Consider the following 18,384-nt stretch of genomic DNA (forward strand, 5'->3'; position numbering starts at 1 on the left):
ACAGCAAGAAAAGCATTCCATACGACTAGAACTAAAGAGACAAAGACAAGGTATATGGGTTCATGCATAATCATAATGCATGCACACCAAACGCACAAACACACATCCACACACATTCATGCACACAAGCACATGCACGCACTAACACACAAATCCACACAAGACTCTTAAAATAGCAAGTTGTAATACACATGAACCTACTATATTACTAACCTGAGCTGGGTTTAAGATGTCTCTGAAGTGTCTTAGCAACAGCTCTCCTTCATTACTCCCACTTTTCCTATTTGCTATGACAATGAGAGGAGTCCACTTTTCAATCTTTGGCCGGCAGACATTTTTAACAATTTGATGTCTTTGCCTTGTGCCTTTAACACCAACCCATTTCACTTCAATACAGTTAGGTGGAACAATAAAATTCTGGTATGTGCCCAGGTCACATGTAACTGTTTTTGGTGCACAGTCATCATGCACAGTCCGTTTGCACCAAGCACAACGCAGGTCAATGAGGGCCAGCACTACTCCACACTCCTCTTCACAGACAGCACATTCACTGCAGGCAGGTAAATTGCCTCTTACCCAATGGTGGGTCATCACTGAATTTTTACTAGAAGCTACTTTGCACGATATTTTTTTGTTCGCTGTTTTCATGTTATGATCGTCAACACAGATACCACAGGTGTCACACTGAGCTCCATGGATCAGGCGACATTCTTCGACATTACAATAAGTCATGGCAGTGAACATGTCTACCATGTAAAACCTATGACCCTTGGTAGGATCTCGAACTGGCACAGAATAATGTCTCAAACGATACTTTCTGTACAAAGACAGCAGGTATGCTGCAACACTGAGTAAACTTAACATTATGAGTAGGGAGAACATAAAATCATCCATCCTGACATATGTGCCTCTGCTCACACCTGAAAATAGAACAATACATAGTATGATAATATTATGTTATGATTTATCAATACCATTGCCCATCAGTTTCATTTCAAAGAGTACAAATATCTCTGAACACCACTAAAATGAAAGTATCAACAACAAACAAATCAACCACCTGAGCCTGTTTCCATGTACTCTTTTCCATCTCATCCCGTACCTGACCCCTCATCTCCTGCCTCTATAACTCTCACCTCCATACCTCTCTCTTTCCTCCTGCACTACCACATCTTCCATTTACTGCCATAATCTCACCCTCAACCACTAGGCCCTACGATCATTTACTCTTGCACTTAATTTTTTTCTTCCAACTTATGGCACCAAGCATTGTATTCCACCTAATTAAATGTAATAAAAGCAAATTTAGACTTCCTCAGATTTTTTTTTCTCCAAAAATTAAACTTTTCTTGGTCAGCTCTTTGTCTTTAAATTCTGACAGCCATCCTGACTCCCACTTTCTACAAAGTTGGTTGGAACTTGAAAATCATAACCTTTATGCTGAAATGTGAGGAAATATTTTTTATTATGCTGTCTTAGGAAAATAGGCAGGAGCGAAGGCCACTCAGAACTCCAGGCATTACTATTATTTTAAAGGTACAAACACAGAAGACCGTTCTTTCCTCCCCTTTCACCTCCTCAAAAAATCGCGAGGAGAGGAAGGCGAATAGGAAGGGATATGAAGCAACAGAGTGGAGTCCCTTTCCTTCACTCCCCTTTTCGTTCAGATTTAAAGATGGCAGATGTGAAGTTGATGTTCTTGTACTAATTGAAAAGACGACATCAAAATTATTTACCAGTACACCCAACTTCTTCTGTAATTTGTTTCCTTTCAGTAGTTACATAATTTCTGTTGCAATAATGCCTGTCTGTCTTGTCATAAAGGGTTTGTCTTTTTCTACAGCCGTGCTCAACATTTCTAGGTCCTTAATCTCTAATTCAGTTCTAATCGGTTAAGGGACAGAGTCAGTACACAACTGTACCAGAACGTACACAGGGTAACAAGCGAGGCACCAACAACACACAACAGTAGGCTTACTACTAAAATGTACACAGTGGGAACACGCGATGCGAATGAAGGCGAATGAAATTTAAGGGCAGACCTTAGTTGGCAATCCCTCACTGTTTTTGCTGTTTGGGGGAGTGACCCGAAAGGGATGAAAGGCCAACCCACTGTAGCGACGCATTTTCTGTAGATTAAAAACACCATTCGCCATAAAGAGGGAAGCGAGGACGATGCCCCCCAAAAAAGGTGGGAAAGGCAAACCCACTGCGTTTGCACATTTACACATCACCACAGGACATAAAATGTAGACCTTTACGGTTCAAACATTATCTGTCGAAGTTGAAAATGTGTAGGCCATAAACTGTTTTCTACTTTTCTTTCCATGAATTGTATTGAAACTAATTTCAGCCAGTGCCAGCCAAGAAAATAAAAATCTAATATACAGGGTGATCAAAAAAAAACTTTACAACTTTTTTTCTACATATCTCGCGCAAACATTGTTCTAGAAAGATGAAATTTGAAACAGATAAACTTCATTCAAAAGGAATTTGTTTGACATAAAATTCATACAGAAGAAATTTATTTTCAGAACGGAAAAAAAAATAAAGAAAAAAACACCCATAAATGCAAAATGCGCCAATTTTAAAGAACGACACTCACGCAAGGGAAATCATGAGACGATTGATTTGATTTTTGTCTTCTTTTTCTCTATATTGTTTAATTGTTCCAGTGACATTAAACAATATTTAACTTCTCTTAGGGAGTTAAAAAAATAACATTTTTGTTCTTGAATTTCTAAAACAAATGTTCCACATGTCCTCCTTTGGACTCCAAACATCTTTTAATGTGTCGTTTGAAATGCTCAATGACGTCCAAACAGTTCCCACTGAATGTTTCTCACTTCATCACGGATAGCTTGTTTCATAATTTCAAAGTTTTCAAACTGGTTTTGAAATATCCTGTCCTTCAGATAGCCCCACAAGAAAAAGTTTAAAGGATTCAGGTCAGGAGAATGCGGAGCCCAAATGTGTTCACTTCTGCGACTGACCACAAGATCTCCAAAAGTGGTCAGTTAGCCATGTCATTGATCTGACAGAAACGTGTGGATTGGCCCCATTTTGCATGAACCACTGGTCTGGGTGATCCAAGTGCCGGTGTCTCCTCAGGTCCGTCCAGAATTTGTCACGACATTTTGTGGTAATGCGTATTGGTGTGTAGTGTAATAAAAGGGGACAAAAGCAAAAAAGATGGGTTGTTTTTTTAATGTGCATTATATGGCAGAATTATTTAGTGGAATCATCTAAAATGAATGTCAGTCAAATTCCTTTTGAATGAGGAATATTGTGTTCAAATTTGAAGATGAAAGCTTCAGTGTGAAGGAAAACATTTACGAAAAATGTTGTGAGTTTTTTTTTGGATCACCAGTAAATGCCTTCCATTTCATTTTCTAACTGAAATAAAATTACATAGTACATTTAAAGTTGGGAAGAGAGTAGGCCTAGTAGTTAAAACGTTACTTGCTTGTAATGTTCATTTAGATTGATATGGGATTCAATTTTTTTTTCTTCTAAATATTAGAGTCTACATTCTTCATTTTTAATATGAAGTGTCTACATATTCTTTTTCAAACACCCCAAAATTTTTACTCCCGGTCCTTGGACTGAGGGGAAGGGGAGGGAAGGTCCAAAGCAAACTCAATTTAAAATAAAACAATAGACTCGGTTACATAGTCTACTACTTCTGTATAAGGTTTTATTTAAATGGTTAAATAGGCCTTGGCCTATTGAATCTTTGTCAATAGGTGGGGGTTTCTTCATATATATACCTTACAAAGCCTTTCTTTTTCCAATAAAAATGGTGCTACAGCTTTGAAATTTGTATAAATGCTGTGCTTAATATGATGTTTCAGCTATGGGAGCAGAGAAATAGCAGTCGGGCCATCAGAAGAAATCTTACAAATTATTTTAGTTTTGAAATCGATGTATTTTTTTAATGTAAAATGTGACGTGTCGAGTTCGTACTTTTTCTGTCGTCAAGTTCAACAATGAAATAATTGCTGAGAAACTCATCCTTCTACACTTTTACTACTATAACTACATTAATTGTGGTGCTATATCAGGAATAATCATATCTGCAGCTGTTTGGGGGTTTTTTGTGAGCCTTCTAGATTTTCATTTTCGAGCATAACTCAAGTAGTCATTTCGCAAGGCAACTTCAGGTTCCCCGAGACTTCGTTTCTATCGGTCATTTTGGGGCCCTGGAAAGAGTATCATAATATCGTTCAATGTTTACTCTCTGCCCCAGGAAATAATAGGGGTGGAGGAACATGCATTGTTCCTGTCGATCTATTCAAAGCGTATCGTTGTTCGATGCAAGACGGCGAGAAGAATAATGATGGATGAGACAAATTCATTTAAGTTTTCTTATGCCGTCATCAAATCTTAACATGTTATGTTTGAAAAAATCTGTTATGTCCGAAAAACATATCCCCCCATTTATTTAAATTTAAACCAAGTAATGATAAACATCGCACTGCGTTCCAATGGTCAAGTGGTAGATCTAGAGGCAACCACGCATGCTTGACTAGGTCTCAAGGAGAGGGGAAAATTTGATGTAAATTGATGAATGTTCCAAAATGATGACAAACATTTATCCATTATGTGTCATCATGGTTCGGTTATGTTCAAAAGATATTTGGTATTTTGCATAATCATAGTAAAATGTGAATTAAGTGGCATTTTTTCACAATTAGCATGCATTAAGAGTCAAACTGAATCTCCTGAATCTTTGCTGGCCGAAAAAAAATTTTTATGAATTAAATTAGGAAAATTGAAAGTTTTTCATTTCTTTCGGACATAACTATGATGACATAAATGCGAACACAAAGATATTTAGATTTTTTTTTTTCTGTGATCCTCACCATTATAATATATAGGATGCTCTTCATGCTATGTTTGAAAATTAAAGCAATAAGAACTCTGTTAAAATAATTTTGAATTGCATGTTCAAATTCTAAAAAATGTGTCATTATAGCTATGTCCGAAAGAATTAGACTTGATGTTATGTAACGCCAGTTTACACAGCTTAGCATGCCATCTGTAGGTCTGTAAATACATGTTTTTGTAGGAGGAGATATATAAGAATTTTAATTAAAAATTCAAGTAAAAACGAAATATCAAAATTGTTATCATCAACCCTTTGTGCTACATTTTAGGTACCCACCTATTGGCAAAAGCTCTATTACAGGCAATCTTCAATCTTATTGTCTTATTTTTAAGGCTTCAAACAGATTGTATTTAATGCCTATTTTAGCAGTAAAAGGCTGACCAGGTCCGGGCCAAGGGTCACATCAGTTTTGCTCCCATTTATGAGATATAAGTATTACAATCATAATAACAAATGTTTGAGAGTGCAAGTAGGCCTATACAATTATATATTATTACGGTTATGTGCACAGATGTGTGTGGAAGAGTGTGTGTGTATGGGTGGTGTGCACATGTGCGTACGTATACATGTGTGTGCATGTTTGTGTGCGTGTGTGGGCGGCGGGGGAGGGGTGCGTATGTGTGTGTATGTGCGTACGCGGTGAAACTCCAAACCAATGTGCCAGGATCTGGACAATAAAGATGTGTATCTTTTCTTATATTATTATATATATATAAGTATAGGAAGTGGTTATTCTCACTAGCAAGACATAGGGCCATAGGCTATTCTCACCCCCCTCAGGAGTGCTAACATACAGTAGGCCTATAGCCTAGTCTATAGCACAGACACACCCAGAACAGCACAGAGAATACTTATAAGTTGTTGAGATAAGTTTCAGGTTTAGTTTCTTTAATGGGCTGGGTGAAGGTCATTTCACACCAAGAACAGCAAACAGTGAAAAAAGAAACACACACACACAAAACGATTAAGATCTAGACTAGATCTAGATCTAGATCTAAATCTATCTAGATCTATGGTTATGCAAGGACGAAATATCAAGAGCAGAACGCAGCTGATGTCTATCATCATATGGGTCCTCACAATTATAGATCTAGATATCTAGATCTAGATCTAGCCTAATTTCAAGTTTATTTTAGTTTAGTTTTGAAGTACGGCAGTGGTCAGGCTAGTCGCCTATCAGCCGTTCGTTGCTTTCATTGCTTGTTTCTTCCTGCTCGTTGTTTTCGCACTCTGTTATCTGTAGGTTGGTGCTCATGGATCTGGCAGTTTGAAACCAATCTAGGTTCATGGAGGATTTATGTGCCTTTCAGACCATGTCAATCCTATTCTTGAAAGCATTTAAGGATGGTGCAGACACCACATTTTCCGGTAGGGAATTCCAAGCGTTAACTGTGCGTGCACTGAAGAAGTTTTGGAGGACTGCTGTTTTCACATGGGGGTTTTTTTCTTCAATTTTTGGCTGTGTCCCCTAGTGTTACAGTGTAGATCCTGCGGAAAAATGTCTCCTGTTACGTTGTAAATTCCTGTTAAATACTTGTAGCATTCAATCATGTCGCCTCTAGCTCTCCGATAGTACAGCGATGGCAGATCCAATTTTCTCAGACGATCGCAGTAAGAAAGGTGCTGTAGTTCAGAAATTAGTTTGTGGCCAGACGTTGCACTTTTTCAAGTTGTTCTTCATCACCTTTAAGTCTGGGGTACCAGACCACATTTCCATACTCAAGATGAGGACGAATCATTGATTTGTACAGAGTAGAAAGGGACACTTTGTCCAGCATTGTGAAACCTCTCCGGATCAGTGCTAGAAGATTGTTGGCTTTGTTGACTTGGATACTGACATGTTTGCTGAATTTTAGATCACTATCAATATTCACACCTAGGTCTTTTTCTAGTGACACAGATACAGATTCTAGAGTGATGCGTTCACCTTTGGATGTCATCTTGTACTCACAGGGGTTTCTATTTTTCCCAATGTACATAACTTTGCACTTTTCTGCGTTAAACCTCAATTGCCAAGCATCAGACCAGAGCTGGAGTCTGTTCAAGTCATCCTGGAGGTTGTCCGAATAGTCGGGTACTTCAGCAAAAAAAAATCTTCGTATCATCCGCGAACAGAAAAGTAGCAGAGAGGATATTTTCAGGGAGGTCATTGACGAAGCATACAAAGAGAAACGGACCTAGCACACTTCCCTGAGGGATTTCCGACTGCACATGCTCCCAGGATGACTCCTCTCCATTTACAACCACACACTGTTTCCTATCAGTCAAGAAGTCCCTTATCCAAGCGTGAATCTGTCCCTCAATTCCATAGCCTTCCAGTTTTGTCAACAAACGTTCGTGTGGGACGGTATCGAAGGCCTCAGCAAAGTCTAGATAAATGGTGTCGACACAGCCATCTGCCTCAATGATTGAAGTCTATAGGTCCAGCACCGCTAATAGGTTGGTTGAACAACTTCTGCCGCTCATGAAACCATGTTGACAGTTGCTAAACAGATCATTTTGTTGAAAATGTTTTATGAGCTGATCTCTGATGATGGATTCCAATACCTTACAGGCCACACTCGTTAGACTCACTGGACGATAGTTTCCGGGGGTGTCTTTTTTGCCTTTTTTGAAGATAGGTGAAACATGGGCTAGCTTCCACTCGGATGGTATAACTCCTTCCTGCAGTGACCTATTCATTAGAGTTGCCAGCGGGGCAGCTAGTTCAGTGGCACATTGTTTGAGGATGGATGATGGGATGTTGTCTGGACCCTGGGCTTTGTTGGGATTTAGCTTAGCAAGCTTCTTGAGCACATCTTCTTTAGTTATATGCATGTCTTCAAACTTACAATTAACATCTCTGTGCTGGAACTCCAGTATTTCTCTTGTGTCCTCTCTCGTGAAGACTGAGCAGAAAAAAGTATTGAGAACCTCGGCTTTATCCTTGTTTGTAACACCGGGGGATGTTGTTGTCTTCTCTGACTCAATGTCAGTACTCCAAGCCGTCGAGGGAGGAGGAGACTACAGAGGTGACAGGAACATTCTCAGCCTTGTAAAACAGATGGGCACTACCTATGGCGTCCGGGTCACACTGCAGTCTGCAGTGAGTGCCTGGCCATTCTAGAGTACCAGGGAATGAGACTGCAGACCAACTATCAAAGACTGGAGCAAGCCTGCCCCAGACAGACACAGCCGCCTCTTTACAGGCCTGCAGAGGGATCATCCAATCCAAAAGCAGAGACGAGTGGCTAAACAGATGGGCCAATGCAGAAACAGGAAAATCTCTCTTCGGATACATGGACAAACCCAACCCCAAAGACCCATCGAATATCTTATGTAGAGCTGATCAGACTTTGATCTTCAGAGCGCGCACAGGACACTTACACACCAACAAGCACATAAATAGAATTAACCCCATGTGGGAACCCCATTGCAGACACTGTGACTACCACGAGGAGACCGTTGAACATCTTCTCTTCCACTGCCCAAACCTGGCAGTTCTTCGATGCAGGCTCCTACACACACCTACAGACTTACAAGGCCTGCTCTATTCTGGCGCTGACCAGATGACAAGGACATGTGGCTACTTGAGGGAGGCATTGCGCTGCCAAGAGCGAAATGCTCGCAGCTAAAGGGATTTGAAAACAACAACAACAACAACATCCTTGTTCGTGCTTGCCACACTACCATCATCACAGACCAGATCCGCAATACCACTCCTTGTGTTCAGTTTGCTCTTGGCATACTTGAAAAATGCTTTGGGGTTTGTTTTGCTTGGATTTTTGGGCTATCTTTCTTTCAAGGTCTCGTACTGCCTTGCAGCATTCCCATTTGGCTTGGTTTCTTGCTTTTGCGTAGTCTGCATAGTCCTTACCCTCTCTTGTCTCCATATATACCTTTTGAAAGAAGAACATTAAAGGCTCGCCTCATGTTCACACCGGGGTGGGGGTGAGAATAGCGGGGTGAGAATAGCGGGTCGAGAATAGCGGGTCATGAGCTATTCTCACCTAGGTGGCCAAATCAGTATGCAAAGTGGCTAGCCGTACTTAAGTACGGCTAGCCTGAGAGTCTAAGTACAGCTAGACAGCCAGTCTAGCCGTACGTAGATCTAGGTTTGGCCCTATCGACTCAAACCTGTAGAGTACACAGGTCTCAATAGATCTAGATCTAGTAATTATTGCTATGCTAGCCCCCCCTGGCAACAATAATTCAAAAACAAACACACACACATATATAAACAATAACATGAGCGGACAATCGGGGTAGATTTAATTAGAGTTTTAACAGGCCGAGTCTTGCTTCGTAGCACTCGCCAAGTCGCGAGCAGGGCCGATGGGGTTGTAATTATGCGAATGAGCTCTCGTCCGCATCTCTCACCCTTCATTGTACTTTGCCCGACCAGGAGTAGGCAAGGCCTAGCCCAGCAGAGTCGTGAGCAAATAAGAATAGTGGACCACATGATTAGATTGACCAATTAGCCTCAAGGTGCAGGGTCGTGAGTCAAAGGGCACGGTAGCATGTTCGTGATGACTGAAAAACCCGGAAAGAGACGTCAGTCGATTGTGGGCTGTCGAAAGATGAAGACGGAGAAAAGTGAGTAGGGGAGCTTGGAAAGGAAGAATAGCGGGCCACTAGGCACCAGGGGCGCCATAGCGAATGTAGTTCCGACCAGTGGTCCAGTAAAGTACAATCTTACAGGCTTTTTATTTATTTACGACTCAGTAGACATAATTTTTTTTTGTGGTCAGTCTTGCCAACATATTTTTTAAAAAGTACGCTAGCCCAGCTGTCTAGCCATACTTACGGCTAGCCAACCAGTCTAGCCGCCAAGCAGTCTAGCCATCATTAAGTACGGCTAGCCTCTTCCATAAAAGTCAAGATCCACGACAACCCAACAAAAAAGTAGGCGCTTTTTCGGTAGTTTCCATCCCGCATTTGTTATTCGCGGGTTTTGGCCCCAACAGTAGGCGGGTTTCAGGGGGGCTAAAACATTATACTCATACCAACTCAGATTACTTGTTGACAGTTACTTAAAGTCTGTGTAATGCCTATTTCACTTGTTCAAATTCAGACCATTCAAGTTCATCAGGACCACAGGTGTCACAAGTGTAGGCTTACCTCAGCCTGCTTCATATCATGTAGGTTCGAAGTTTTGTATTCAAATCGAAACATGCAGGTAAGAACAAATGAAACAGATATATCTTCAAGAGCTGACTCATGACGACGTACGTGTCGTCTGGGTAAGAAAGTAACTTCGTTTACATTACCAACATTATAATGGGGGCCGCCATATTGAATGAGGGGAGATAATGAAAATTTCAAAACATTCTCCAACTTCCTGTCTGAACTTTGCGCGGAACGGAACGCTGAATGTCGCTGAATCGAAATCGAGCTCATTCGTGTCGTTGAGTGAGAGATGCCCGAGGCTTAGTAGGCCTATTCAGACACAGTGCATTGTTATCGCTCAGCGTGTGGCGTACCTAATGCATGTCCCCACACAATAATGGGAGATCTTCTTTAGGCCTGTGTTTTTAGCATGAGTTCCCAATCAGTGTCAAAAACCTAAACGGTATCTGCTGAAAAGCATCGGTCACAATTTCTCAGGGTGGCTTGTAAACGCTTGATAACGCTGAGTTGACTAATAATAGGATAGGCCTACACGTTGGGCCTGTCATCGGTCATCAGTATTATTATTATGGCTGGGTTGTTTTGTTTGTCTCTTTATATGTTTGTTTTTGAATTTTAGGAAATACAATTTTGTAATAGTTTTTTTTACGGAACTTGCAACACATTTATTTAGGTCATATAGGGGCCAAGGATTAGAGGTACATGTACATGCATCACAAGTACAAGAAAGTACACAATATAAAGAAGGAGAAATAAAGACGAATGTTTCAGTTTGATAGGCCAACCACCCAAACATTTTTGTTTTTGAAGCGACCGAGCGATCACATCCGTAATGTGCACCCCGTATTACGTCGTATATAGGCCTACCCACTGATAGATCTACGGTACACGTGTTTGTGTGCGTGAGTGTGTGTGTGTGTATATGTGTGTGTGTGTTAGAGAGATAGAGATGTGGTTTGACAAAAAGAAATAGGGAGCGAAAGAGGAGGGGTGCGTTATAACCTGCCGTGTTAGTTTATTAAATTAGTGTGAAGTCGAATTGTAACCATGAAACTATAATATATCGTGTGTCTTATTGAAGGTCTGATCGGATTGATGCATAATTATCAAAGTGTAATTTTTTCCTTTATTTTTATGTTTAATTTGCAGCTCAAAGCCACCTTTATAATTCAATCGACTTGTCTTCCCTTATTACATGAGATAGGCCGTCTGTTTGAAAACTAAACCGAATAATTTTAGCTCATGGCTTTCGATGGAATATAAATATAAGAAGACTACCTAATTTATTCTAAATTTTGACAAGAAACATGTTTTAATTTGCCTTCATAGCATATGAAAATATTGACACATCCGGCCGCAAAAAAGGCCTCCACTGTCTTTTGTAAACTAATGAGTGATATTTTTAGCGCTGCGTTTGCGGTAGCCTACAAAATTCTCCGACCTAATATTAACGAACACCGGTGCGCCCCAAGGCTGTGTAATCTCCCCTGTCTTGTTTACGCTCTACGCCAACGACTGTACTTTTGATAACAAAAACATCAAACTAATAAAAATTTGCGGATGATTCCACTTTACAAGGCCTTATAACAACAAATGAGAATGAATACAGGGACGCTGTGAATCTATTTACAAATTGGTGTGATAACCACTTCCTTATACTAAACGTAAAAAAGACAAAGGAATTGATAATAGACTTTACAGTAAAAAAAGACCAATTGCAACCACTATTTATTAAACATGAAGAGGTGGAGGTGGTAAGCTCTTACAAGTATCTTGGTGTAACAATCGACCACAAACTTGACTGGAGAGGGCTCTCGTGGCCTAGAGGTTAAGGTGTTGGCCTCTCATTCAAAGGTCCCGGGTTCGAATCCGAGTAGTGATCGAAAAATTTTCTTCTCTAAATTTGTCTCCTTTCCTGCTCTCTAGCAATGTTCTGTCGTCTGCTTTCATCTCCTCTTTCTGCCCCACTCCCTCATCTCCTTCCCCCCCCCCCCCTCCTCTGGGCTCCTGATTCTTTCTACAGCGTTTCTACTGCTACTCCTTGGCTTCTTCTTACTGCTGTCTTTCAGCCACACCCCTGATCTTCTGGTAGGAAAGATCTACACCTAGCCTTCTCGGACAAGGGCGAAAAATCTCGGAGGTCCCGTGTGCAAGTTGCGCACGTTAAAGATCCCTTAAATAGGTGGTCTAAAATCGATGAGTAAGCTTCGGCCGCCACCCGGCAAAATTCAAAATTTCCCACCAACTGAAAAAGTTTATTGTGGCCCTCGCGCTCATATGACCTTATGCAGTTGCGAGCGCCGTAAAACACTTACAAAAACAAAAACAAACTTGACTGGCATCCCCACGCTGCTCTTGTGCATAAAAAATGTAAATCAAAGAATGTTTCTCTAAGGAAATTAAGAGGTTTCCGTGTTGACAATAAGATTATCTCCCTTTTTTACCATTCTATGATTGAAAGTGTGCTATTGTTTTGTATTTAATGCTGGGGTGGGAATTGTAAGGTGGACGATAAAGAAAAATTTGACAGAACCATTAAGTAAACCAGCAAGATCTCGGGATATGATTTTATAAGAATTGATGAAATGTGTAACACCACAAGTATAAAAAAATATAAAAAGCATTATCACACCCCTTTTCCACACAAGTTGTAAGATCACGCAGCGGCAGATATGTACCTCCAAAAACAAAGAAAGAAAGATATAAAAGAAGTTTTTTACCATCTAGCATAAGGCTTTTGTCAGAATGAGCATATATACGTGTGTTGCTCTTAGAGTATATATCTGTATATAACTCCAAAGGTCTAGTATTTAAATTCCTGCACGTGGTTGAATGATGCATTTGATGTAAATGTACATTTTGTCAGCTTTACTTCTCCTTTCATATTGAATTTTAATGAGAGTAATATATATATGATTTAATTTTTTTTAATGTATAAATTACCTGCTTGTGCTTTTACGGTCCTGTACAGCCAAGGAAAATTTCCCTCTGGGATAATAAAGTACTATCTTATCTTATCTTATCTTATCTTATCATGTAATGTAATTTGTATAATGATGATACGCAAAATAAATACATAGATCAAGATCTATTATTTAATATTGCTACCTTTGCCATAGATAAGGGTCAGGCAATGAAAATATTGCCGTTTATAGGCCTACTTTGATCTTCACCTTATAGAGTACCAGATTTGAAACAAACATTAGCAGGGTATAATCATATGGTTTGCCACTAGAGAAAAACAAAACCAGTACATGTATTAAGTGTGTGCTGATAAAAATATATGTCAACTTTTCTGCTTTACATGCATGGTCTTGTAATATCGGCTTCCTCTTATCATTATTTGTTGACACGCTTGAGGCTGTAGCATAAAAGAATACGTGTCGGAACCTATTGCATGCAGTGGCTTTCAATAGGTTTTCAGATTATGTTGGTCATCCGGCCTACATATTATGATGCAAAGACCGGTGCCGGGTCTAGCGTCGGATGAGCGATGTGTTCTAACTACGGTCAGACGAGAGTGAACAAAAAAGTGAGTACATACATAATTATTACAGTTGTAAGCTTACGTGGAACTGCATCTTTCAACTTCCCACGACGAACAGAAAGATCATTAAAGTGCATTATCAAAGGATACATTTAAAAGTAAAATATAATGGTACACACCTACGGGGACATGCGTGCGACGACCCAAAGGTTGAATTTTTCGACGGTGCTTTTTAGAATGATACGTCAAGTGCGGAAAAAAATGTATCATGTAGATACAATCTAGCTGGCGTACATGTTTATATCTACCGCCTGTCACACTGGGGTTTTCGCTCTCAACTTTCAAGGTTTCATTCATGTTGCGGGGATCGAGGCATTTTATACATTTTCAGCTCATAATTGGAATAACGCAGGACGTACGCAGAAGAGAATTTCTACTCTTTGTTTTAGAATTTGAAAATAAAACTTTGAATAAAAACAATAGAAAGACATAAGACTTCTCTTGTGCTTGGGAAATGCACGACCAACTGTGCCCCCCCCCCTTTTTCCACTTACATTTTTTTTTTCGGGTAAGCAAGTATCACTGCTGAGCCTTGCATCTCCTGATAAAAATCTATAAATCTAGTCTATTTGAATTACGACCCTTGTAATTAGTTTCTCAAGAATCCTGAAATATAATTGGATGTGGCATGGGTTAAATTGTTTGGTATTCCTTATATAATGATAATTCAATTACTTGAATTGTTATTAAAGTGACAATTTGTTCAAAGGGGAGAAATAAAATCTCTCCCCCCCCCCCCAAGCTCTTTAGGCTCTTCTCTCTTAATTCTCTCAGCACAATAATACTAATACAGTAAAAAGTATTATTAGTAGAATTTAAAAGCCAAAACCCATTTTCGTCCAAACTGATAAGGCTATTCGCTATCCCCATCTAGCTATTGCCAAACTGACAAGCGGGCATATATATTCTCAAATATCATTATCAACGGCACGTTGTGTGTTCGAACACACCCCAAGCTCTGTGCCGTCACGTCGAGGCTAAATAGGCCACTCTTGTCAAAATAACATCTCTCTCGACCAGTTTATGAAGTCCACCAATCAAATTGCTGCATGTTTTGGTACAACTGGAGAAGGTAAAAATGTAGGTCAAATTACACCCTTCGTATCAAATAGTTCCTAAGTTAAAATTGATTTTGAGGCGTTAATTTACATTGATTTGTTTCATTAGTGTAATTATTATGAAAAAACATTTGATAGGCTTCTGAAAGCTTAAGAATAAACGGTGGTATGCAACAAATGAAACATTTCCACTGTTTGAGGCATGTCGGAGTATTATTTTGGCAGCCATTTTGAGTTCGGACGCCTCAATCGCCATTACAGGTCGAAAAAATTGATGATTTTTCGTAAACAACACTGAAAATAAGGTAAGGACAAGCTCACGAACGACATACAAAATTATTTAAATTGTCATTCTATATGGTAATGTAGGTTATATTGTATTTTTGCATTCAGAACGGTATAAATGAAGATTTGCTGTGAGTGAGAGCGTAAAACATCCCGCGTCCGAGAGAGCTTTTGATTGTTGAATATTGTTGAGAGTAGTTTCTCGCTTCGGCTTTCCTTTTGTCACCTGTCCTTAACTCCAGAACCCTTAGATGCTTTTATTGTTGGTGAAAGAATTAATCGGCCTGCACCAATAGTTTTTGTTTGCAGTGGCTAACTCGATGGCAGTAAGAGTGAAATCGAAACTTGCTGCTGAACTTCAGTCGGGAGTCAATAAAATTGAAAACAGTGCCTTGTGGCGTGTGGCCTTGTAACTGTGACTGAACTGAAGTAATTCCCTTTCACTTTTTGATATATGGCTCGCAATGTAATTCGCAACTACCCGTTCTGTTGAGGGTGTGATTTGTGCAAATGTTATTTGTCTTTGCTTTACGTACATGAGTTGCCCTCCTCCCCTCCGCCCCCCTTCCTTGTGAAGGAAAACAAGCTAAGGCTAAGCTAGAATCTAGACCTAGATTCTAGATTAGATTCTAAACTAATCAATCTAAAGTTAACCCACATCCTGTGGGAGCCGGGTTTATGTCGCCCGATAAGCCTATTTCAGCACCTCGCCTATGTTCAGGTCCCGAATCAGTGTAGCCCCTGGCTCAGCGCACGCGCAGCGCGCATCCTCTTACGTGTCATTCGGGTCCCGAGTCGGATCCCCATTCACGCAGGTCAAGTGTGTGTGTGTCAGTCTGCTTGAGTTTGCGTGCGTTTGTGGCCTTCTTCTAGAACCGCGTGCGTTGGTCCAATCGAGGCATACGTCTCATTCAAAACATGCCAAGTTGGTAGCTCTAGATGTTCGTCCAACGAAATTATAGAAGAAATTGACCCACTAAGACATTAGGAGCTCGAAAGGATAGTCAGGAAACAAGACTTCCATTTTTCGGTGCTTTTTCGGTAGTTCCCACCCCCCTTATTTGATCTAGGTCTAGATCTCTAGATCTATACGTTTGATTCGCGGTGAGCTAAGATATCAAACCTTAAAGCATTAAATTATGGTAAAATTCAGGGGGCCATGATTCAGGGGGGCATGCCCCCCTGAAACCCCCCTTCCTATTTTTATTGAAAGTGGCTATTCTCACCCGCCCGGAAGTTCTCGCAAGATCAACTCCTCCCCTTTTCTCTCTCTCTCCGTCTCTTTCTGAATACTTTCTATCGGTGTGGACGATCAAATTGACCAAAACAAAGTTAAAAAATGATGTTAGAACACAAAAGTAAATAAATTTGGTTGTCTACAAAGATGCTACGGCTATTTAACTTTTCGAATCGAGCCGAACTACGCGGGTAGCCATTTTGTTTTGCCCGGAAATTCTCGTGCTACTCCTCTCTCTCTTTCTCTCTCTCTCTCCATTGCCCACAGACAAAATTGTACGCTTTTAGTAGGCTACAATTGTAATGGAACGTTTGTTCACAGCACAGAATTCTACAATTTTTCTGTTATCACAGTGTAGAATTCTGTGGTTTAGGAAAGCAAAATTTGGTGAACGCGCGCCGGGTGAGAATAGCCACAAGACTCGCCTGCACTATTCTCACTCCGGGTGAGAATAGAGGTGGCCATTTTTATTAGGAAATAAAATACGCCTGGAAGATGGCGTTCACATTCTCTCAAAGAGTGAAGAGGCCATTGTGAAAGAAAAAGACAAAGATTGCAAGAATAAGTGGAAGTATCAGTGGTTAGAAGATGTGGTGAATGTGACAATCAATGAAGCTTTCTCAACCCATCCAAAAAGGTTTTCCCAATTTTCAGATCCCCTAAAGTTTCCCAAGTGCAAGAAGTAACATCAGATTCAAATGAGAAAGATGGAGGAGGTGATACTAGATCTAGATCTAGCTCGAGTCAACCCAAGCCAGTGCCTATGATTCCGTTATCAGACAGGGTAGCCTCAATGGAAGCCATGATTCTCTCTGTAATGGCTCAGCATTCAATGCCTCTGACATTTGCTCCTGTGCTTGTGGATGAAGCTAAAGCCTGCAGTACAGACCCACAGGCCCTGGCTTCCGTGCAATTACATCTGCTGCTGCATACAAAATTAAATTTGGCCTTGCTAAGACAGTGAAACAGAAACTTGCGCAAGATCTACAGGTCTCCCCTTTAAAGTGTTTTTGTTTTGTGCCATTATACCTTGTTTTGTTTGTTTACATGGATCCTTTCAGTCAGTGCTCCTTTTCGTCTTTGTAGCGTCTATCGCGATCCTCCGACAAAGTTCAGGGGTTGGGAAATTTTTTCACTGGGAGCCCTGCTACAGGACCTGAGCTCCCTTGGGATAAATGCAAGGTGTCCCCCGCTGCATGCTGAGGCTCATGTTGATGTAGAACAAGGGCACACTGGGACATGTGGTAGGAGTCTATAGACTAAAGAATTAAGCTGTGAGGTGAACTTTGGTACTTTGATTTGCCCTGTGAACTAGACATAGACCTGCATGTTTGCCGACAATCGTCTGAAATCCGAAAATCGCGACCCGACCCGCGAGCCGACTGATGCTGTCGCTAGGCCCACCTGTATCAGTCAATGTGCGTTGTGTGAGGCCTGGCCGACTGCCAGCGCCCCCTTTTTCTCCCATCGGCTTTGTTGGCACTTTCGTTTTCTTGCCGGCGTCGGCGTTTCCGACATAATTGTCGGAACCTGAGTAGTAGACGAGTACGACGACCTAAATAATCTACTTTCAGTTTCGCACTCGAGCGGCCATTTTGAATTTCGTTTGTTTACTGATAGTTCAGATCATGTGGATTTTTTCGAGTCTGACTCACTTGTTCTACTTGATCTAGATCTAGTTTTATAGATCATTATAGACCTCAATGGAGGATTCATATTCCAATTCTATTGTGTCAAACCTTGTTATAGGTTGTGCTGTAATATTTATGTTGGTAAAACGCATTTCATCAGGTGCGTGAATTATTTACTTAGAATAAAGATCTAATCTTTATCTAGATTCTAGATCTAGACTCAGCTGAGTCCATCTGTTTGGAATCGGATGCGGATTTCTCGTTCAAGGCCTATTCCTATTCACTTGTTCTACAAGATCTAGATCTAGATCTAGATTTATTTAGATCACTAGATCTATAATATAACAAGATCTAGATCTATATGGAGGATTCATATTCCTATTCTATGTATTATTGTATCAAACTCTTTTTATAGTGCAGCAATGTAGGCTTGTTTGTTTTGGAGTGTGCTTTTTATTTTTTTAAATATAAAAAAACGAACTTGTGCTGACCTTTTTACATGAGGGCTGTTGCAGGTTCTTTTTTGGGTTAGACCTAGTGTTTGGGTTAGGGTTAGGTCTCTTCTTTATTGTCTTTGTTCAGGTGGTCGCTCGTTACTCGGAAGTCCTTTCTTTTATGACACCCAC

General features: G+C 40.4%; 3 protein-coding genes across 5 annotated transcripts in view; 1 reads left to right on the top strand and 2 right to left on the bottom strand.

The window, feature by feature from the left end:
• The window catches only part of LOC101850734 (diacylglycerol kinase epsilon), a 90,927-nt gene extending 80,392 nt beyond the window's left edge, over positions 1-10,535 (bottom strand). The window contains exons 1-3 of one of the 2 annotated variants that reach the window (XM_035970793.1): positions 9,992-10,535; positions 2,043-2,129; positions 214-920 (exon numbers count right to left, since the gene is read on the bottom strand). In XM_035970793.1, the coding sequence (XP_035826686.1) occupies positions 214-894 (681 nt within the window). In that variant the 5' untranslated portion in view covers positions 895-920; positions 2,043-2,129; positions 9,992-10,535. The remainder of the gene's footprint in view (positions 1-213; positions 921-2,042; positions 2,130-9,991) is intronic. The other variant, XM_005102322.3, reaches the window with a different exon arrangement.
• On the bottom strand, positions 6,529-7,708 carry LOC101854880. The gene is made up of 2 exons (XM_005102341.1): positions 7,466-7,708; positions 6,529-6,942 (listed from the first exon to the last, which is right to left on the bottom strand). The coding sequence occupies exons 1-2, from the start codon at positions 7,706-7,708 to the stop codon at positions 6,529-6,531; spliced, it is 657 nt and encodes a 218-aa protein (XP_005102398.1).
• A 4,275-nt stretch (positions 10,536-14,810) lies between the features above and the next one.
• The window catches only part of LOC101850968 (histone acetyltransferase KAT6B), a 22,989-nt gene continuing 19,415 nt past the window's right edge, over positions 14,811-18,384 (top strand). For both annotated transcript variants that reach the window (XM_005102323.3, XM_035970796.1), the window contains exon 1: positions 14,811-14,910. The gene's annotated coding sequence lies outside the window, so the exon portion shown is untranslated. The remainder of the gene's footprint in view (positions 14,911-18,384) is intronic.

Source organism: Aplysia californica, unplaced genomic scaffold (assembly GCF_000002075.1).
Source record: "Aplysia californica isolate F4 #8 unplaced genomic scaffold, AplCal3.0 scaffold00321, whole genome shotgun sequence".
NCBI lineage: Eukaryota > Metazoa > Mollusca > Gastropoda > Aplysiida > Aplysiidae > Aplysia > Aplysia californica.

Coding starts and splice junctions, on each gene's coding strand:
- LOC101854880 (XM_005102341.1), bottom strand. CDS start 7,708: ATGCATATAACTAAAGAAGATGTGCTCAAGAAGCTTGCTAAGCTAAAT. Junction 6,943..7,465: donor CCCCCGGAAACTATCGTCCA/GTGAGTCTAACG, acceptor GACAACCTCCAG/GATGACTTGAACAGACTCCA.